This window comes from Ochotona curzoniae, unplaced genomic scaffold (assembly GCF_017591425.1).
Source record: "Ochotona curzoniae isolate NIBS_2020 unplaced genomic scaffold, NIBS_Ocur_1.0 contig_1302, whole genome shotgun sequence".
Taxonomy (NCBI): domain Eukaryota; kingdom Metazoa; phylum Chordata; class Mammalia; order Lagomorpha; family Ochotonidae; genus Ochotona; species Ochotona curzoniae.
In genome coordinates, this window is record NW_024465035.1 from 13,735,675 (window position 1) to 13,759,013 (window position 23,339).

A 23,339-nucleotide genomic window follows, 5' to 3' on the forward strand; every position below is an offset into this window, starting at 1 on the left:
CTACAGAAACACATTTTGATTGGAAAGGCTTGAGGTCAGGCCAGCATGGATAGATGGGATTTTTTATTCCAGATTTTTCTTTTGAAAGATTTATTTATTATTAATTGGAAAGGTAGATTTACAGAGAGAAGGACAGATAGACAGAAAGATCCTCCATCACTCCCTAAATGGCTGCAAAGGCTGGAACTGAGCTAAGCTGATGTGAAGCCAGGAGCTAGGAACTTTCCACTAGGCCTTCAACGTAGATGCAGATGGCCAAGATTTTGGACCCTTCTTTGCCTTCCCAGGCCACAAGCAGGAGCTGGATGGGTAGCGTAGCAGCTAGGACACAAACTGGCATCCACAGCAGATGCTGCCACATACTGGTTTAGGATTACCCAACAGAGTCATCGCACCACCCCCTTCATCTCTGATGTTTTGGGAGGACCCATCGCATCTGAAAATGCTGTGCTGCATGCCAGCTCTGCAGCTATTCTAACGTCCTTGGTCATGTTGGGTTGGTTTTACTTTTTTTGTGCTGGAGTAGGTTGTCCACCAAGTGGTGATTTGGTTTGTCTTCCCTTTGCCCAGGCACAACTCCATCCTAAAAAGCTAGTATTTAAAAATACAAGCAGAATCATTGTTAAAAGCATAAGATGGGGGAAATTTCAGGAAGTAAACTCTTAGAAAGCAAGAGATTTTCATGTTTGGAGCATCCAGGGGAGAACCAGGAAAAGGATGTTCTGATATTAAATATAAACAATTCAAAACGTTTTCTGTCAGTCTAGTGACAAAAAATTTGAGACTTGTAAAAAAAAATGGGACTCGTAATTGTATTATGCATTCATCTCACTTCCTAATATTTCTTTTTATTATATTTTACAAACGCTGTTCCACAATGGGTAAGAAATAAAAAGGATTCCCACTTCACCTCACTTATAGCTTCAGAAACATTGCTGCAACGATTGTTTAATGTCAACAACTACTACTTGAATATTCAAAGTATTTCCTCAAGCATTTTATCAGATTCTTGTTAAGCGTTGAAATTTTGTTCCACTCACAGCTTTTTAAGTGTTGAAATTTTGTTCTGCGAACAGCGTTTTTCAGAATCCTTTTCCTGTAGCATCCAGAACGCATATTCAGAGCACACAGCTCCTGACACAACCTTTGATGTAGATATGGCCAATGTTCTCTGTCCTCTATAAGTATGCCTTTGCTTAGGCACCTTCAAATGTTCTGGACTTCCCAGACTGTTTTAAACTTCTAGAAAGCAAATGAGTGTCAATAAATCTTGCTTTGGCAGTTTACATACATTGAAAACCTGAGGAAAAAGAGAAGTCATTTCAAGGAAAAAATAAATTATTTGCATGTTTTTGCAAAACTTGTCAGATCTCTACTCACACCAACAATAGCAAGATGTTTTTGGTTTTTCACATGGTTTTGATAAAATAAATTTAAAAACCTTCTAAATTGGAAAAGTGAAGAAATACGAGAATATAGAAAAAGTTGTGGTGACATGGCCATGTAAAATGAATATGTTTTTTCTCAACCTTTAACATTTTTGCCAAAATATTGTTAAAAATGCTATGCTACTTTAGTTTTAGCAATCCATGATTATCTTGAAATGTATTGTATACGGATTAAAGGTCATCTTGTCCTTGGATTATTGCTTGTAGCCCTGAATTACATAACTGCTGAGCTCGGGGCTTCTTTTTGTTGATTTGTATATTTAGTGGAGCATTAGCCCTTGGTTGTGTTGTCAATTTAAAATACAGCATCTCAAAAATGGCAATTGAAAGAATGAAGAAAGAAAAGAAAGAAAGAGAAAGGGAGGAGGTGCACCATCACGTTCTTACGATTGCTACACTAAGTCCTGGAGTGATAGCTTAGTAATGGCCTAGCGGCTAAAGTCACCTTGGATGCACCAGGATCCCATATGGGCACTGGTTCGTATCCTGGCTGCTCTACTCCCCATCCCAGCTACCTGCTTGTGGCCTGGGAAAGCAGCAGAGGGTAACCCAAAGCCTTGGGACCCTGGGCCAGCATGGGAGACTCAGAGGAAGCTCCTGACTCCTGGGTTCACATTGGCTCAGCTCCAGCTGTTGTGGCCATCTGGGGAGTAAATCAGCAGATGGAAGATCTTTCTGTCTCTCCTTCTCTGTAAATCTGACTTTCCAATGAAGATAAATTAATCTTTTAAAAAATTCTACATTGAATCTCTTCTCTCTTTATGTATATTAATAAAACATTAACACAAAAGTGTCAAAAATATTTTTGGAAGTAAAAAATTTTGAAATATCCCTAAAATATTCATGCAACATGCATATTATGAAAAAAATCCATTGATTTTTAAATTTTTGCACTAAATGATACTTACCTTTAATGGCAATTTCTAAGAATTTTTAAAGTACTTTCATAGTAAGTATTCACTTATTTTTACAAGCTAGTATGCTTCATACAATATTAATTCAGTTACTATCCATAAAATTCTAGCTTCAATTGGGAGTTCTCTGACAAAACTTTGCTTATGTGACTTAAACTAACTCAGGAATGCACAGAGGTGATTAAAAACAAATATTCAGAGGTATTTATTTTTGTGTATACTGACACAAGATGTCTTTGAAAGGTTGTTAGACATGCATATTATAATTTACTTCCATTTTCAGAAGAACTTTTTGAAATCTTCTCATTCTCCTTTGAACCAAGCTTGTTGTTCACTAATCATTGCATTTTAACAGAAAGTCAAGGTTATGGTTTGGAAAGAACATCAGTAGGATATAGGCCCTAATTTTAAGCTGTTACTAATGAGTTGATTGGCCTTGGGCAAGTCATAACCATTCTTCTAGCTTCTCTCTCTCTTTTTTTAACATCTCATAGAAGATAAAATTATACAAGATAACAACCTTGTTATGTCCATTCTGGAGCTATGTGTCCACGAAAATTTAAATTAACATAATTTTAAAGTGTTCTTTTAGATTTTACTGATCACATGGGAAACTTCTGGAAAGAGACCCGTTCTCTTTCGTTGAAAGTGTTATTCAACTTCTTGAAATTGATTGCCGTTTGCATAATTTAATACATACGTAAAATTGAACATGGAAATTTTAAAGGCATATACCGTCTTAAAGTTCTTTGCAGGTAGAAGATAAACTGTACTCTCGACAAATGCAGTCAAGATTAATATGGTATTTTCAAGGAATGAACTGCCTTAAAAACAACACTTTCCTGAGTGCTATTCATTATGAGAATCCAAATGAAGGAGAAACACAGCCCGATACCACTGTCTTTGTGAATACAAATTAGCCAATTGGTCCTGTTTGAATTTGGATTCAAAAGATAGCTCAATGGGCAGTCTTTGATGCAGTTAGCTCTACATCTTTGTTGTACACCATTTGTGGGAGCACACAGGGGATTTGGAAATGGATTTGAGGGCCCAGTGCGGTGGCGCAAGTGGTTAAAGGTCCTCGCCTTGCACGCCTGGGATCCCATATGGGCGCTGGTTCTAATCCCGGCAGCCCCGCTTCCCTTCCAGCTCCCTGCCTGTGGCCTGGGAAAGCAGTGGAGGACAGCCCAAAGCTTTGGGAGCCTGCACCCGCGCGGGAGACCCGGAAGAGGCTCCTGGCTTCGGATTGGCATAGTATTGGCCCGTTGCGCTCACTTGGGGAGTGAATCATCGGACGGAAGATCTTCCTCTCTGTCTCTCCTCTCTTTATATCCGCCTTTCCAATGAAAAAATAATAAAAATAAATCTTTAATGGTTAAAGGAAATGGATTTGAATTAGGATACATTGGCATACTGCTAACTAAAGAAGCAGACCTTTCTGTACAAAACCCTGGAAGAGTCTAGAAAGTAGCATGCAGTTATGTGGTTTAATAATAGCAGAGGGAGGCAGGGCAGGGAGGAAACACCAAGCTAGCTGTAGAACTACCCAGTGCTGTGGTCCACTGCTGGGTAAACTCTGGGTTACTACAGGGCCTTCCAACTTAAGTAGATTAAGTAGATTAAGTATTAAGTAGATCAAGACTCAGATCTCATCCTGTAAGTAGTTGTTCCTTTCTTAGACCTTTTAAATGTTTGTTTATGTAGGAAAAAAAATACATCATCCTGAAATTAATGTGTTTTTCACAGCTCCCTTAAGTACACATCCTGTTGGTAACAAGGAAAGAGTCAACCAAAAGTCTCAAACTGTTCTTTCTTCAAAGAGTAACTAGCTACAAATTAATAACTTTTTTGTTGTTGTTAAGGTTACATTTAGGGCAAATGATAATGAATTTTAGTAATAGTAACAACATAATTTATTAAATATATTTACACCCCCTAAAAGATGCTGGTTTAGAGAATGCTTAAATAAATAATAGTATATGGCTAGTAACATTTTCTAAGTTTTGACACATGAATGATTCAAGCAGGGGAATTTTGGGGATGTTGGAAAATATACTGAACTGAAACACGGGAAACTGGGTCACCAAATCTAAATTTTTCTCAAATAATGTGATTATCCTTGACAGTATGATTACTGTTTCTTGCTTGCATTTTCTCATTATCCAGTATGTATAATTAAATTTACAAAACTATTCTTGGACTGACAATGTGAATATTAAAAATCATAGTGCTATAATTCAATGAACATTCAAAGTCATATATACATAAAATTCATTATGATATACAAAAATAACATGACTTTTTATGACCGTTTCAGTGCAGGAAATGGAGAACAAGGTTTCAACCACTTAGGAAAGAATAATATTATCTGTTTTCCTATTAAGGTCATTCCACTTATTGCTGGTGGTGTGTGTGTGTGTGTGTGTGAAAGAGAGAAAGGGGGAAACAAAAACCGATTCCAGTTTCCATTTAATGTTCTTAAATATTAGAATTGTAGTTGTGTTTTGCAGACTAATTATATGTTTATCTTTGCTATTTTCTACAGTGACAAAATACTTGAAAAATAAACTATGTTTATTAAGCGAACCTAATAATAGCTCTTACATCTCAAGGCTTGGTAACAAATAGTGTGACCTATCTTTTTATAGTTATTAAAAATAAAGGAATATAATTTCATGCCTATAATAGTGTTAGGAACATTGCTCATCATGCTTTTCTTTTGAGTTTAAAACTACAATTTTTCTAATATCAACTCCTCTTAAAACCGTTTTATTGCTACGTAATGTCATTTTCCTATAGGTAGGAGAAATAAATTTTATAATGTAAGCCCCTGCATATCCCCGAAGTTAAGTTTGTTCTGGTTAACACAAAGCAGTATAATTAAATTTATAAGCTATTTTGACAGGTTCCAGGCTATGTTTTTGAGATATATATGAATATTCCAAAAAGTTTGTGGAAAATGGGAGCAGAGACTTACATATGCAATAATCTTCAAAAACTTCATCTAAAATATATACAGGAGAGATTTTTTAATAGATTTCAAAAATTTCATAGATAAAGTAGTACCTTTTAATTTTGTTTTTCTACAAAATTAGATTGTCTTTATACTTATAAATAAGTTCCAACTTATTCATTCACTTTATGAAATAGAGGATATGCATACACATATAAATCAAGCAATCATGGCTGAGTTTCCACTCTATTAAACAAAGCAGATTTAAGTGTTGCTGCTAAATTAGATAATGATAGACATCATAGTCTCATTTGTATATAAATATGTAGCAATTATTAAACTTCAGCAGTTATCAGAATCACCTAGAAGGCTTATCAAAATATAGCTTGCCTTATCTGCCTTCAGAGTTTCTGATTCACTAATTTTGGAGTAGATCTGAGCATTTGATCTTCTAGCAAGTTCTCAGGAGAGGTTGGAGCTCTTTCTTGTTGCAGCTCTAGGACCAGCCATTAGAAACGTTAGTCTAGTGAAAGACAGTAGAACAAGTGAGAAGCTCAGTTTTCAACTCTAGTTTTGACACGTATTAGGTATGTAATGCCGTTATCACAATGATTCTATTTACTGGGGCTGTTGAATGAATACTCCATCTTAAGCACGTCAAGGAGTGCGTAGTACATAATTAGTATTCACCAAATTTAACACCAATGACCGGGGTTGATTGTGGATAGAGTGCTACTATTAGAAGTTGTAGTTACTGAGGATAGAATATACTACAGTAGTGCCCCTTTTGTTTATGGCTTCAGTTACACTCAGTTCAACGTACTCCAAAATTTTAAAAGGAAAATTCCAGAAATAATTTCGTAAGGTTTAAGTTGTTGTTTGTAGCGTATGGAATGTTGTGCCATCGTCTCTGTCCCTACTGGAACGAAGATCATCCTTTTGTCTCGCCTATCCGTGATGCATATGTCCACTGTCTGTCAATCATCTCTTAGCCGTCTGAGTTATATCAAACGAGCTGTTGTGTTATTATGCTGCTTACGTGCCGATAATCATTATTTGACTTCGTGAAGTCCCTAAAACAGAAGAGCAGTGATACTAGCAATTCAGACATGCTAAAGAAAACTGCGGTGCTTTTTTTTTTTAAAGATTTATTTTTATTATTTTTTCATTGGAAAGGCGGATATACAGAGAGGAGAGACAAAGAGGAAGATCTTCCGTCCGATGATTCACTCCCCAAGTGAGCGCAACGGGCCAATACTATGCCAATCCGAAGCCAGGAGCCTCTTCCGGGTCTCCCACGCGGGTGCAGGGTCCCAAAGCTTTGGGCCGTCCTCTGCTGCTTTCCCAGGCCACAGGCAGGGAGCTGGAAGGGAAGCGGGGCTGCCGGGATTAGAACTGGCGCCCATATGGGATCCCGGGCGTGCAAGGCGAGGACCTTTAACCACTTGCGCCACCGCGCCGGGCCCCGGTGCTTTTTTTTAAAAGTGCAAATGTGAAAATTCTCCATTAAATAAGGCAAGAAGAAAAAAATCATACGCTGAGGTTTTTTAAGATCTCTGTGAAGAACAAATCTGCACAATCACAAAGGGAAAGAAATTTAACCACCTTTCGCGTTCACATCTCAAGCTGAAGGAGTTAAGCCATAGTGTGTCCTTAGTAAGTAAAGATGGACAAGGCGATACATTACTACCTTGTTACTACCTTGGTTGTCGACATCCACTTCGAATAATCTCGGCAGAGCTGCAATATCCACATATGTTTTAATTCACCTGCAATTTGGGAAGTTTGTCAGTCTTTTTGCTAAGGAAGGCTTGTCGGAGAGCTTGGCATTCATTGACGCATGATTTCTTTAAGGAGCATTGTACATAAGACAGGTATTTTCTGAAAGGAAAAAGTGGCCCTAGTGAAACTGCTTTCCAGGTTGTTAGATATCGAAGATTGCAGTGTTTGCAGAAGTTTCTGCATCTGTGTCATATTTCTCAATATTTAGAGTTTCCTGTATTTGTTTCTTCTCTTCTCTAGCAACAAGAGCAAGATCCAACAAACCTATACATCTCAAACCTCCCCATTTCTATGGATGAGCAGGAACTGGAGAATATGCTGAAACCCTTCGGACACGTCATCTCCACAAGGATACTAAGGGATGCCAATGGAGTCAGCCGGGGTGTTGGTTTTGCCAGGTAAAACTCTTGCTCTTTATGTAATTCCATTCCTTTCTAACACTAGTGCCCAAAGCAACACAGTACACACCGTCAAGGGAAAAAAGTAGGTAATTAAACCTACGCCTCTCTGTATCATTGCTTGAAGTCAAAGAATATTAGTGTAGTTATAAATACATTGTACTTGCTAAAATATGGACATAGAATATGTTTACATGCCTTGAATCAGAATGCTACGCATGTCCAGTTCCTAGTATGCTTTGTGCGTGTACACCAACGAGATCTTATGCTGTCAATTCTTGCCTGGGGTAGTGAATGTCCAATATCCCAACACAAAGAGCCCGTGTGGTGAACAAAGCATCCCAATGTTTTCGTATTGATTCTGAAATAACCGAGATGATAGGGTTTATCATTAAAGAGTTAAGAGGGGAGATTTAGAAAAAGAAGAATTGTAAGCAAATCCCAAGGAGCCTAGAAGTATAAGATGAGGTCAAGGAGGTATTAGCTTTTTAGAAAGATACTGGCTGTGTGTTTTTGATAGTTTAGGCAAAACAGAAAAAAAAAAAGAACAAATTATATTTCTTTCCTTGTCAGAAAAGGAAGAGTAGTTTTCACTTGAACTTTAATGGAATGTTTACAAAGGGAATCTCCGCCAGGAATAAGCTTAAAATGATTGTACCTGCTGTGCTTTCACGGAAAACAAAGCTTAAAAAGCTACAGAGAAAAAGAAATCGGTTCAGTGAGAAATAAGGAATGTAACCTCCCCGGATTCAATGGCTTGGCGATTCTAAGTGTGCCTCCAATAGCCTTGCTATGGATGAATGAATGGGTAGAAAGTGTCTTCTGGAAGTTGACCTACATAAACTGCTGTATTCACCCAAGATTTACTCAGTCATCACTTTGGAAACCCATTCCAAGCCAGCTTGTGCAAATCTAACTTCGGAAGAAAACAAATACCCTATCAAAGTTAGTGGTTCTTTACTTTGGTCTACTTGAGATTATGGACTAGATCAAAAATTCGTTTGAGTTTTCATAGAATTCCGCGTGTAGTAGACCAGCTGACATGTGAAAGGAGCATGCTTATGTCTGAGAATAGGAAAAAGCAGAATGAACAAAATTTCCCTATGTATAAGAAGTCGATTCAGACTTTCAAGGACCCCTATAGATTTTCATGGTGAAGGCACAGTTCATGATACCAACTGGGTCTTGTGAAAATTGCCCATCCTCATTGTTGGGTAGGAAGAGCCAGCCATCAGATGTCTGCAACACCGACTTTCAGAAAAAGTTTTCAAACAACATCAACACAATTGCACTAAGTTTAATTTCTATTTTTATCCACAAAATTGCACATTTCCTTAAATCAAATTTATTTTCACTGTTATTTCGATGGATAGATGACTCTACAATTACCCATCTTTTTTTTCTTAGATTCAGATTTTTAAAGATTTATTTTATTTTTATTGGAAATTCAGATATACAGAGGAGGAGAGACAGAGAGAAAGATCTTTTGTCTGATGATTCACTCCTCAAGTGCATGCAACGGCCGGTACTGTGCCAATCCGAAGCCAGGAGCCAGGAACTTCTTCCAGGTCTCCCACACAGGTGCAGGGTCCCAAGGCTTTGGGCCATCCTCGACTGCTTTCCCAGGCCACAAGCAGGGAGCTGGATGGGAAGTGGAGCTGCCGGGGCATTAGAATCAGTGCTCGTATGGGATCCTGGTGCGTTCAAGGTGAGGACTTTAGCCACTAGGCCATACCGCCGGGCCCATACGTTTACCCATCTTTTGAAGCTCATGAATAGCTACATTTGATGATCATTCAGAAATTTGACATTTGTGAATTATCAAGTCATGCCCCAATACAGAAACTTAGGATCTCTGTACTCCACAGTCATGTATTTTTCAATTTTAGAAAAGTGACAGATGAATTGAAAGAAACCATTGCTGGTCAAGCTAATCAATTTTTATGTTCAAGAAATAAAATTTGTTTGCCTATATTTTGTAAGAAATCAGAAAATTGACATGGAATTAATATTCCAATCTCCATGTATCTTCTGTGTTCGATTCTGAGGAGCAGAATTCCAGAAAATTAACATGTCTTGCTGGAATAGATGAGTGATTTTAACTATACCATATAAGTAGACCTTCCTAATTTATTAATTTTTCAGACATTTGGTTTTATTTCTTCAGACAGTAATGGTCACTGCCTAAACCAATGAGATTATTCACAGCTTAACCCCTCCACAAGTATTTTTTTCTGTTTAAATATCATTATCTCTCTTTTATCCCCAAATTTGTCATCTGGAACCCCAACTCTGAACCACAAGAACACACAAAGTCATTTGTATTACTGCTTTCTCAATTTTCCCGGTGATAATACATAGAAATGAGAGAATTTATTAGATAACATGCAGTTATCTCGGGCTGATGTTTGTCAAAATGAGTTTCCCAGATCATCAACTTCGGCGTCACCTGAAAACATGTTAGCAATGCAAGCTCTCCCACCACCGACCTACTGAATCAGCAATTTGCTGATGGGGTTGGCTAGCGCTGTAATCTATAGTCATGTATTAACACACACCACCTCAAATGCCAAGTCTGCTTTGTGCCTCAGGGCTCCATGACTAGCTCCATTTGTCATCTGGAAGTTGTGCGGCAGTAGGTATGGAATAGGACCCAGTGATGTGCTTTTCTAACAGTCCCTAGAAGATACTGATGCTTACTGGTTCAAACCATACTTACAGAACTACTGCTCAAAATTCATCTCTAATTTTTTTCTGGATGGAGTTGACTCCCTGATTCCTTTATCCCATTCTATCACCTTCTCAAAATGTGCTAATAGCAAGTATATCTGTGTATTTCTTCTTTCTGGAGAACATCCCTTAAACTTCTTTGAATCTCCTCAGCACTGAAGATGCTGCCTGCCATATAATTGACTAGCTCAAGATTTAGGAATTCTTTTTGTTTTGTTTAAATGCAAGAAGAAGCATTTAAAATGCTGTGCTTCAAAGCATGAATTTGAACACCAATAAAGCTCAGACACAAAACAGTCGCCAGGTTTTTAAATTTACAGACGCACTAGATAGTGTCTGAAATTATGTATCTTTTATTTTTCATGTCTTTTTTCTTCCCTCTCTTGTATCTTAAAACAATTTGGTACGATCCACTACCCTCCAGGCCACATTTTATAGACAAGTCATAAACACAAGTTTATGGGGGGATAGTAATTATGGGAACTGCTCCTGCAGAGCTGGTGGATGCCAACAGACTACCTTGCCTGCTAGGATCAGAGCATAAATCAGTCAGTCTTCAGGGACAGGACGCCATGTTCATGGGAGCCATTTCCCATTCCTAGAAACGTGAGACCATTTGTTCTGCAAACACCATGTTGAAAGAGTGTTAGGAGAGGCCAATAAAGAATAACTCTGCATGGAGATGGGACGGGGACTGAGCAATGAATCCAGCTTCAACATCTGGGAGCTTAGAGTGTCTTTCAGGAATTACATTTACTGTCCCCTAGTGAGCTAAAGAGCGTGAGAGAGCACTAGGACACAGGAGCCTTTGTGTTCTGCAGTGCTTTCGCCCCCTCTTTGGCACCTTTAATTTCATTCTCATGAAACCTTGTTTGGCTGGCTTTTCCCATACAGTCAGCAATGGGTTCTACCTCTCCCTCTTGGAAGAGCAAGATTTCACAGAAATCAGTTAGAATTCATCTTTTCTTTAACTCAGTAGTAAATCAAAATAAAATATGATGGCTAAAAGCAGACAAATAGTAGCCTGCTGATTCAAAACTGGTACAAAGAGCAGGTTAACGGTATTCCATTTTATATTTTGTGAGTTTTTAATATCATTACAATTTTATAAAGTTGCCTTCTACAGTCTGGTACTTCTTCTTGCTCCCTCTTCTCTTGAACATGGGTTAATGGGAACCCTGGTTCAGACTAAATATGGTGAAAATAGAAGCTTTTGAACAAGTTTAAATAAATGCCAATATTGTCTTTGTGGACTAATAAATGATCCCTTCAGCTGATCAGCAGATTGGTCAATCTTTATTTCCATTGCTTTATTTCCATTGCTAGAATGTTTTGGTTATTTTCACCTTGCCATCCTCATGTTAATAACCCTTCCTTGCTGTTTTAATGATTCTTTTGTGAATACACTCACAAACACTTGGAAACGGGAAATAAAATGTGACCAAAGAAAGTCTCACAGATGTAGCTGAGTGATTGGCAGTCTGCAGACTACACCTGTGTTTGCCCATGAATAGTTGACAGTTGGGTTTTCTGGAGTTGGAGATAGTTCTCATTGGTCATTTCAGTTTTTTCTTTTTTTCTGCTGCAATTATCAACAGAAGTGTCCCACTGGAGAGACTGGAGAGGGTCCCGCTGGTCTCCCCTTACCAAGCTCTCAGATTCTGAGCCTCTTTTTCTTCTTCTTCTTTTTAATTCCATCTGTTTCTTCTCTTTACCTTTTTAAATGTCTTCCTCTCCTTTGGAAAGTAATGATCATGATTGAATAAAGCTCAACTTTCTGCTTTCTTTCCATATGTTCAGTCTTGGGTCAAAAACCCAAGTCAAGCTAAACAAGCAAACTAACTAAATTGATCAAATCGTTTATCACACTGAATATCCCAGGCTTGAGCCTTATCCTATACATATCTTTACAAACATGTGAAAAGGGTAGAAAACATATACTACATTGTTTTATTATTTAAAAATAATGAAAATGACTGTATCCCAAATGACTGTCCTTTGTGAAATAAGAAAAGTCATTTGCCCATGTAAATAACTCTATTATCTCCAGAAGGGAAATGTTGACTATATTATGTAAGGCCCGATAAGCCCTATAAGGGCCCTATAGGCTCTATAAGATCTCTTCTTTAGTACCTATTCTGGGCATAAAATGTTAAAGGGATCTGAAGCTCTGTGATGGTAGGAGGGATTTAAGACCAGTAGTCTGCTTTTGTCCAATTGAGAAGAAAGAAGAAACACTTTGAATTATTAATTGGACTACAAATTTCCCACATTGTGAACTCCTAATTGAGAAAAATCTCTTTATTTTCTACATCTCTCTGGGTGTGAGCTCATCTCTACAAGTCTCAGAAATAACTTGGCTTGCATATTAGTTTTCTGCTTATTATTTTAATTTTGCTTTGAAGCTTTATTTATTTATTATTGGAAAGGCAGATTTATAGAGTTGGAATGGAAGTAGAGTAGCTGGGACACGAATCAGTGCCCATATGGGATTCTGATGGTTGCAAGAATTTTAGCCACCAGGCCACCGAGTCAAACCCAGTTTGTTAGTGAATTGTTCTAGACGCAAAAACTCAAAAATATTCACAAAAGTACACTGGATGCAGCCAATGGCACTAGAATGAAGCAGTATTGACTGTAGTGTGGTAACTGACAAGTGATTGTGGCGATATCAAGAGAGGACAAGCAAGGAGGCTCAATGAGTGCTGTGAGGAATAGAGGAAAAGTGCTCTCAAAAGCCCAGGGGACCCTGGTGCCTGGGAGAAGGGGCTATTGGAAAGAATCATGGACTGCAAAAGATGCAAGCACTGCTAGACAGGTGCACTGCCAAAGCAGAGAGAGAATAAAGAAGACGCATTCTCATATCTGTTCTCGCTTTTTGTTGCTCTTTCATGCTCCATGGAGAATCCAATGGAAAGCAGATAAAAATCTCACAATGACACAAGCTACATACGAGTGCATACAGCAGGTTAAAAGACAAGAGGTTGCTTCAAAATAATGATGGAAATGTATATTATGAAAGAAAGTGTGCATGTATTCCCTCATATAAGGAAGGGGAAAGCAAGAATACCAGTACGCATGACTGAGCCAACATTTTTCTCTCTTGACTACCATGTTAGGAAAAAAAAAAGACCAGTTCAAACACAATGATAAATATCAATGATTACTTTGCTTTAGGACTGGCAATTGATCCAAGGTGTTAGGAATCCCAGTGAACTGGTTTTATTCAAAGAAAGCAGCTGGTCTTCAACTCGATTGTATGGTTGTTATGTCACCAGAAAACGTGATTTAGACCATCCCATCTCAAGAGGGTTCAGACAGTAAACTTTTATGGGTAAGTCTCCCAATTTTCAAATGTTGACACCAATGCCAAATTCTCCAAAAATTACTTGTGGTTTCCACTACACCAATCTGCTGGATTTAGTCTGTGCCTTTCAGTGTGAGATGCTTAACGTAGAACTTCGGAATGGCAGTCTTTGCTCTGGCTGCATACTGGAATCCCCTGAGCTGGGCCTCATGCCGAATCAGTTACTTCAAACACTCCTGGACTGACCCCAGACACCAACATGTTAAAAAAAAATTTCCTAATAGTTTTAATGTGCTTAATTTTTAAAAATGAACTTTCTATTTTGCACTACGTTAACACTTATAAAAAAGGTATAATGATACAGATTTCTTAGATATGACATACCCAATTCCATCCTTACCCAAAGCACAGTTGTCAAAATTTAGAAAACTGACATTGGTATAACACCATTAACTAAACTCTAGACTCCATTTGAATTTCACCAATTTTTCCATGAATGCTTACTTTGTATTACAGCATCCAAACCAGGGTATCAAATTTGCAATGAGTTTCCCACCTCAGCATCCATTTTGACTCTCTGACAGCTTCTCTGCTCTCTTTGTTCCTATTGCAGAGTACAAACCCCCTACCCTACAGATTGTCTCCAAACCTGGGTTTGTTACAGAACCTAAAAAGTCTTGAGTCTGCTGATCCCATGTGCAACAAGCCATACTCTGAGACACTGAGGTTATAGAAAGAAGTGGGTATTTCACAGTATGCAGACTTAGCAGTTAGGCAGTTATCACTCCATTCCCAGATAATCTCAGCAATTAGGAGTAGAGATCTTACAGGTTAAAGTTGGAGTTAAAAGTATGTGATTAACTCCTATGTGGTTTCAATTGGTCCACAGGGCTTGTGGGATCCCGTTGATTTGCCTGAGCCAGGAGGACAATATTTTCTTTTGCTATGACAAAATGGGTGCTGGTGTCTGAGGCCCAGGGCAGATTTATTGTTACTGTGTTTGAACAGAGCCCATAGTTCCTGTGAAGTTTTTTTGAACATAGGTCTAGCAAATATAGAAGTGATTTTTGAATTCTGAATCTTGACCGTAAGAAGCTGGCATGTCATCTTCAAGTTGAAGACAAAGAAATTGCATGTTAGGGGAGAACTAAAGCCAGAGAAAACACACACCAATTACGATGTTAGACGCATGTGACATAAGACATAGGGCTTTGGTTTCATTTTTGTCTGACATGTTTCTCATGTGGGGACCCACGTTATGTGCAGGGTTTTGGAATAAGTACCTCAGAGATGAAGTTCCCAAGACGATCACATCACATCACATCAGGTATAACTCCATTGTTGAAAACTACTAGTCAAGTGAGTAGTGATTTGATGAAGTGAACATAGCGGGACCCGTCCATCTTCTGTTATTGAGGGATATCCATCAGTATAGGAAGCCACGGGGTGACAGGGCTAGCAAGGCACATTTCAAATCTGCATTGAGAGTTGGGAGATAAGGGTATATTCCAGTCCTTAATGAGGCCAGCCACTTTCCTCCTGTTAGCTTCCTTATCTGTGTAATGTAAAAGACACTGAGCTCTTTTCCTCTCTTGGATTTCTGTGACTCTGTAACATGGAGGCAAGGGTAGGGGTGCAAAGTGCTGTGATGCAATGTACCAAAAAATGCCTGGGCTTCTACCAAAGGGAAAGGCAGGATGGTTACTCTGCTTCGTGATTTGGCATTTCTATCCTAAGAATGTCATATGCCTAGACAAAAACAAATTGCAAAAACTGAAAAATTACAACTCATTCATTCGTCTTTGTTCCTTGGACTCACTATTATTTTTTCCACTGTAATGGATTAAAAAATGAATGACGTAATTTGTTTTTCAAATGTCAAAGGACTGCCACATGTTAGTGCTTCTTATAATCTTTTAATGAGAACCATTTGCATAAATCCTACCGGAAATAAGGGTGATGGGCAGACATTGTTGGATGTTCTCGGTTGCCAATAATTTGTCCAGAGCCTGTGATTGCACAACCACAAACATTTCACAATAGTGGAAACCTCTAATTAACAAAAGTGAATGACAGAGCAGATCTGTGTTAAACACATAGCCCATAATACTTATTGCTCTAGGTAAGTTGGGTGATCCCCCATTCAGTTGAAATAGGTAAACTACAAATCACTTTTGCAAAGTATATTTCCACTTCTGTGTGTTAAATCTAAACCACATTTGGCTGACACTGGAGGTGTAACAGGACAAGCCACCATTTGTGGGGACAGCAGCATCCTATTGGAGTGCTGGTTGAAGTCCCAGCTGCTCCAGTTCTGGTGTAACTCCATCTTAATGTGCCTGGAAAGAGCAGTGGAAGATGGCCAAAGTCATTGGGTCTGTTGGCGCCACATGAAAGACCCCCAACAAGCTCCTAGCTTAGGGCTTCGGCTGACCCAGTCCTAGCCATTGGAGCCATTAGGAGAATGAAGAAGAAAATGGAAGATCTCATTCTCTATCTTGCCTCTTTCTGTGTAATTCTTTCAACAACAACTGCAACAAAAAATTTGAGCCGTAACATTCTAAGTACTCGTCTCATGCATTTTGCCCCAAACAATGCTATTGGTTGTAAAAGGAATTCTTAGTACCCGTTCCGTAAAGGAAGAAGGAAGAGAGAGTGAATGAGGAAACAACAGCAGCAGAATTCCATGGTGCATTTCAAACCACTAAAACTAGTTGTGTCTAGGTATTGGGGCAAGAATAAATGCCAAGCGGGATTTTAATGTGTGTTTGTGTGTCAACATCAGACCTGAGAGAAAACCCTGAAGCTTTGGGCAGGGACCAGTCTTGTAAGAGCCTAATTAATGTATTGTCAGGTGGATGGTTGGTCAGGCACTTGAGCAGTTCTAAGGGGCACAAGGTAGTCCAGCTACTGTCGAGAATGAAAACATGCAATGCTAATGATACATCAGCTGGTCTAAAAGCAATGAGTAATGCAGCTGTGAACACTTGGCTCTCTTACCTCATTTGAAAACCCTAGTGTCAGCATCAATGCAAGCGTGTGCCAGTCTTCAGATACCCAGAGCTGACATCTTGTAGAACCTTCTCACAGAAGAAAACGGGCGTAATTTTTCTAAGTTGGCTTTTCATGGGCTGCCTCCACTCCAGCTCTTAGGTCTCAGTTTTGTTCAATTTCTACCCAATATGCACATGAAATACAGAGCCTTCCCCCAACCCCCACCTTAAGAAGCTCCCATCTTTGCAGGAATTCCTTTGCCATACTGAAAGGTGCCTCTTGTATTGGAATGAAAGTGTCACTGCTGGGTGGTGCAGTGTAACACTGGTTGACATTAAGTGCCACCAGCTACGGAAAACAGACTTTTATTGCATTTATTCCTTCAGAGAGGAGCGTCTCTAAAGGCTCACAGCAGACGCTCACTTAGTTAAATCTGAATGAACCCAGTGAGTGAATTCATGCTGCTGTCTTTGTGATCATAGAATCAACCCCCATTCAGCTTGGTATGGCTATAAAAGAAGATTAAACAAAGACAATCATACTAAGAGCTCAGAAGGGAAGAATTGAGGCTTTCAAATCAAACTAAAAAAAAATGTATACATAAACACACATACACACACACACAAATATATGTATGTATTTTGGGTAAGTGGGTTGAGTTAGCTACCAGATTCTTTGCTTTAGTTTCTCCCAAACACAAAGTAAAATGCACAAGCATGAATGCACTCCAACTGCCATTTATTTGTAGTCTTCATGGATAACTCTGTATCATTTTATAGCAAAGAAAATGGATTTGATTTGTAGGACTCTTGCAAGCAAGCTGTAGAGACTTATCTGCCTGTTATGGAGATGGGTACCCAGAGAGAGACTGAGCAGGGAAGGGGCTCTAGGGCTTAAGCTTTTCATTCCGTCATTTTCCTGGAATAAAAGTTCCATAAAGTAACATCTGTAGTAATTAAGGGCTTATGTTTCCTCTCCCATTCATGCCTCTGCTAGGAGGAAAGATTATTTTACCAAAGAGACAATGCACTGGAGATCCTAAGGGAAGGCAGGGAGAGCAGAGTTAGAATGCTTTTGTTAGCGGTGTAAGTTTCTTACTTAAAGCAAACAAAAACAAATCTGGAGACAAGAGAGTGAAAGGATCCACTGGAAAGACAAGTTGAATGTTAGGAAACTGTACTTTCCTGATCCTAGACATTTAGAAAGAAGGAAGATTTCTCTTGTCTTTTCTCAGTACCTGCTTTTGAGGGACAACTGATGATTACGTAGTCAACTTTGATGTTATTTTTAGCTATTAGAACTCATGCTATGAAGCTTTACGTATTTTATTTCATTTGATATCAAATTGTTTTTTTCTTAGGATACTCTTCAACATAGAACTACTGTGGCTCTGCTGTCTTTTCAAAGTGAGGACTGACCTGTTAATGTTGAATTGCACCTCCTGTACTTTCTTGCTAAAACCAGATCAGCTCCACACATTCTGGGTCCTATGAAAGACAATAAATGTGTAATTATTAAAATCTTCAAGGCAGTGGCAGCAGAGCTTAGTAAACTAAGTGCAGGATCATTCTGAGGGTGGGGCTGCCAAGGAGAACAGTCTCAGGCTGGGGCAGTCAGCTTTGCTTGAGTGGAAGTGACTTACGACGAGGAACGTTATAGAAAGACACATGTTAACCCCATAGTTCATACAAATGCCCATCTAAAGGCAAGCTCAAAATTGTGCAAAAAATACAGCTTCCATGTGGCAGCTGCTTGTGATACTGTTCCCAGGGCATTCATTGGATGATCCAGATATCCTATGTGTATCTCCCTACTTCACAGTCCTGGGTGAAGTGTCCACCCAGTGACACGACTGGCTCCCTTACCCCAACAAATGCAGAACTCAGGTGCTCCCATCTGATGGCCTCAACTCGGTGCCATATTGACATCTCCCCAGGCTCTCTGTCCTCTTTTCTCACTACTCCACACTTCCCCAGTTTCTGGTGTGGATCTCACGTTTGAAGTCCTGTGTTTGTAATAAATATCTGTAAGTGATTTTTCATTGATTAGGATATTTCTCCCCTGATTTTTTCTCCTGTGTATGTAATGTGGCCATGTGATGCTGTCTTTGAAACACATCTGAAATTTATATGTTGGAAAGTTGTATGTCTTGTACCAAAGGGCTTTCTTTATTCTAAGAAAGCTCCCATTAAAAACATAAGAGAAAATCCAATATTATATCTTTCATTTGGATAAATTTCATACTTTTTGTAACTGTGTGCTTTTGTTTTTAATTTCACTCTTGCCTATAATCTATTTTTATGGATTTAATCCTCTTTCATCCAAATTGATTATTTAATTATTTAATTTTTAAAATAGCAATGGTGAGATAAACTTGTTATTTAAAGATTGTTACAATGCTATGTTACACTTAAATAATGTAATGCTAAACTTATAACTGTTACTAAAGGACTGTACTACTGTATTAATATGGGGGAAATGGTGGTAATGGAGATTTGGGGAAAGAGAAATGGGAGGAAGGGTCTGGAATCCTTATACCTACAAAGCTTTATCATGGCAAATATAACAATAATAAAAATAGAAGGCCAATACTACTGTATTTACGACTTGGCAACACTGCCAAAATTGTAATTATGTTAGTATGACTCAACATGTTCATTCCTCAGTGAAAGTACGATGCCAAAGCATGACAAAAGAATCTTAGTTTAGGAATATTGTTATCTAAAATAAAAAAAATTAATGAACTACAATACCTAATGTATGTTCAATCACATAATTTCTGCCATATGTAGAACCCCAAATAACTGTCTTTGGGATCCTTTCACTCAGTGAGGATTCTGTAAAATTGTCATGGCTGAATAGTAGTTTTAGTACAAGCTTGAGTGTGATGCAAAGGTGTAGATGCAAATCCCAGCTCTGCTATTCATCAGAAAGGCCCTGTTATGTCAAAAGCCTCAATATCCTTGTTAATACGAAAGTTTCTTAATTATAATAGAGACATAATGCACAGATCTTCAAATGCAGTCATCTAACAGGTATTTATTGAAATCCTTCAATCTATAACGGTCACTATGCAAATTAAATGAATGCCCGGAGTTGCCCTCTGCATGATGATTTTAGGCAACTTCAGTAGACTGAATGATGTTTCAGTAATGATAAAGTTGATATTCTCTCATCATCCCAGTCATACTATTCATGACAACAGGTGACAGTTTGAGTAAACTGTCTAAATTTGGGGATTTCTTGTTTTCTTTTAATATTTATTTTTCTGGGACAGGTGTCACATGTTGGAAATGTATAATCCCTGTTTATCTTGTTTCCCTAGAATGGAGTCTACTGAAAAGTGTGAAGTGGTAATTCAACATTTTAATGGGAAATATCTGAAAACACCACCAGGCATCCCAGGTAAGGAATGTCACTGAAGAATTGAGTAAGTAATAACTATGATTATTGTCATTCTTAGAATGTCACATGGGAAGACCCTTGCTTGGCAGCTGTGAGGAAAAGATGCCTTAATAAATGTGTGTTATTTTGCTGCCAAGTTTCTGAATAATTCTTATTTGGCCTTTCTTTGAATCTCTGCTGCTAACTTCCTAAAGTGATTTAGAAGAGTAACAGTAGAGAATAGCAAATGAAGGAAATTTTTGACTTGCATTGTTAATATTTAAATCATGATTTCTAAATTATAAAGGGTTTAAACAATGGTATCTATTGTTAAATCCACAAATTACTGCTTGTCTTCAAACATCCCATAGTTCTCTGTGACAAGAAAATATAGAAATTAGGAGTATATTCACTAAACTTTCAATGTAATTAGACATTTTCCTGAAACTTGAGTACATAAATTTTATGTTTTATAAAAATCTTAGTTATTGATAGATTAACATTTTAAGAAAACATCATCAGTGTTATTTTGGGGAGCTCTAATCTAGACTGTCTCAGTCCATCTCACACGTCAAAAACTGCACAATTTCTACTACTAAGAGTTGCATTCAGTATAAAATAATTCAGTAGATAGCGCATATCAGAGATAGAAATCCTTCAACTTAATATTATCCTGACAGTGTTGTAAGCAAAAAAAAGAAGTGTGGATATCTCTCATGATATGACTACAATAGTGGTATTGTTAGTGCAAGGTATTTGACATATTTTAAAATGAATCTCGTGTGCATTTGAAGATTAAAGATTGAACTGAACTAAGAAAAATACAACAAATAAAAAGAACTAGCTGACAAATGTATTTTGGCTTATTTGTTATCCTTTTGCTTATGGTGTTTTAGGTAAAACTGACTTTAATCATTACTCTTTTTTTTGGATTTCCATGGTGTTTGCATAGAAGGCATGTACTATTTACAAATAATTAGAAAGTTACATAAAAGTGCAAATGTGAACAAAAACGAAATACTTTCGTGAAGCAGTTAGAGAACTCTTTTCCTGACGTATTGGCTTGGGAAGAATGTCAGACAAGCCAAAGGAGGCTTCCCACGGACAGTTGGATGATACGGAATGTCCGAAGTAGCCAATCACTGGTTAATCAGTAAGTCAGCACACAGAGACGACTCAGCCTTGATTTGGTTAGCTTCCATGCGTGACGTTCCCTTGGGAACTGGCTGCATTGTGATCCAATTGGAGACATATGGTGTTGTTAAGAAAAGAGTTAGCAGTTTTCATCTCAGCATGTAAGCTGCCCTTGCATTTTAGGAGAAATGCCTTTTTCTTCCTTTTAGCATAAACAGACATTTTTAAACATTCTGCTCAGAACCGTCACTGAATGACGGGGTTGGATGTTGAATGGATTTTCCTTGTATTTATCTCTTTTTACTCACAGATGAATGTACACACAGAAGGCATTCAAGCTAGGTGTGAATTATAGGTTCTATGACAAATTCAAAAGTGAGAATGCCATGTAGAGATGATTGTTGATGAAAGCTCAGAGCCTTAACTGTTTAGATTCCTTTCTATGTGGGAAACTGTATGTTAGAATCCTGGATCTGACTGATCTGAAAGCATTTTATTTGTCCCTAAAGAACAAGCTGCTATTATAATTTAAGCCTAGAGACAAAGAACGACCCTGATAATTCCTAAGTAACTGGGCATCTATCTTGAATACACAGGCTAGGTATGAGATTAACCTATCTAATATCATAGCTACACCCAATGGGAGCACTTTGAATAGCAGGAGCTTGCTTGTCCCTTTTGTGCTCACTTTTTAAAAACATGCTTGTTCATTTAGTTTCTTCAACTTAAAAGGTAGAAAGAGGTCAGTGAGAGAGAGAGAGAATCGCATCCAGCTTCCAAATGCTAGAAGAGCCAAAGTTATGCTACCTGGTAGTAAAAGCCAGTGCCAGGACCCCCAACCTCCATCAGGATCTCCACAAAGATGAGAGTGGCTTTAAGTGCTTGAAGGATCATTCTGCCTCCCAAAATGCATTCGTTAGCAACTGCATGGGAAGTGAAGTTGCTGGGACTAAAACCAACATTCTGATGAAATGTGGACATCCAGGGACCTAACCCATTGCTCCACAATGCCTGTCCCTCTTGCTTTTATCTCATGAGAGCAAGAAAGGAAAATAATTACACTATTATGAAATTCTTATGAGACACAACTCCATTTTTTGAGATGTGTACTCAATAGATGTCAGATTCAATATAAATTATTGATCAGTACCATGATTTTCCTTATTTGATCTCATTTTGGAAGTAAATAGATATTAATAAAGAATTAAAATGTTAGTTGAATGCATCTAATTTGTGATGCTAAATTTTTTGTTAAATATAGGAAGATAGTGTAAGACTTAGTATTTAGAAGAGTATTGTAATAAAATGTTTTTATTGAGTATAATTTGTAAGTAACGACATGTTCAATCAATTATATGTGTATGCTATGTGCCTGTATTGGTCTCCACTACTGATTTGCTGGAGATAATTGAAAGCTTACTTTGAGAAACTCATATCTTAGTCAAATGTTCTATTCCTTCTTGAATAAGGAATAGATTTTCACTATGAACGATGATAATTATGTTGGAAACAATTAAAAGAAGTGATCAGTTTCCTAACCTTTTACAATACATTAGAGATTTTCCTTATCGATGTTCTAATTAAATCTAATTGATGTGACCCACCTAAAACTGAAACAGAATTTATAAAATCTTACTGTCCCAATGTTCCACATGATCAATATTTGCCATCTTTGGATTCAGAGTTTATTTACATATACAAGTGTATCACTAGTTTCAAGGCAATGTTTAATATTGCAGATGAGGCACCCACAAGGACTAGTAAATAACGCTGTGAAAAGATGAAATATTAGGTCAGGTCCAGACTTTACTCTCTGTAAGCGAGTTGGGAGAAACGGATGTTTACCTTTGGGGATCCTTTGGAAAATGGGCATGTGTCTTGGAACAAATCCAATGCCTTTGTACTTCTCTGACTTTTTACAATAAGGTATGCTTTGAGGGAGATGCAACGGCAGACACCCTATCCCCTGGCATTTCTAAATCCCATAGGATAGTGCGATTAAGTCCTGGCTCTGTGTGGAATCCAGTTTCCTACCCACAGATGCACCTGGGAGACAGTACATGGTGGCCCAAGTACTTGAATGCCTGTCAACTACACGAGAGACGCTGAAGATTCTCCCTCTGTCTTAACTCACTTTCTCTCTTCCTCTCCGTTTTCACTCATGCACCTATTTGAGTACTTTGCCTTTCAGCTAAACAAAATGGATAAGGCCCGGTACGGTAGAGTAGCGGCTAGGGTCCTCGTCTTGGGTGCGCCAGGATCCCATATGGGTGCTAGTTCTGGTCCCAGCCACCC

At 38.2% G+C, this 23,339-nt stretch overlaps 1 protein-coding gene across 7 annotated transcripts in view; it reads left to right on the top strand.

Annotated features, from left to right (window-relative positions):
- The window catches only part of RBMS3 (RNA binding motif single stranded interacting protein 3), a 632,648-nt gene that overhangs the window by 437,974 nt on the left and 171,335 nt on the right, over positions 1 to 23,339 (top strand). For all 7 annotated transcript variants that reach the window (XM_040963914.1, XM_040963885.1, XM_040963911.1 and 4 more), the window contains exons 5-6: positions 7,338 to 7,495; positions 19,852 to 19,931. In XM_040963914.1, coding sequence (XP_040819848.1) covers positions 7,338 to 7,495; positions 19,852 to 19,931 — 238 coding nt within the window. The remainder of the gene's footprint in view (positions 1 to 7,337; positions 7,496 to 19,851; positions 19,932 to 23,339) is intronic.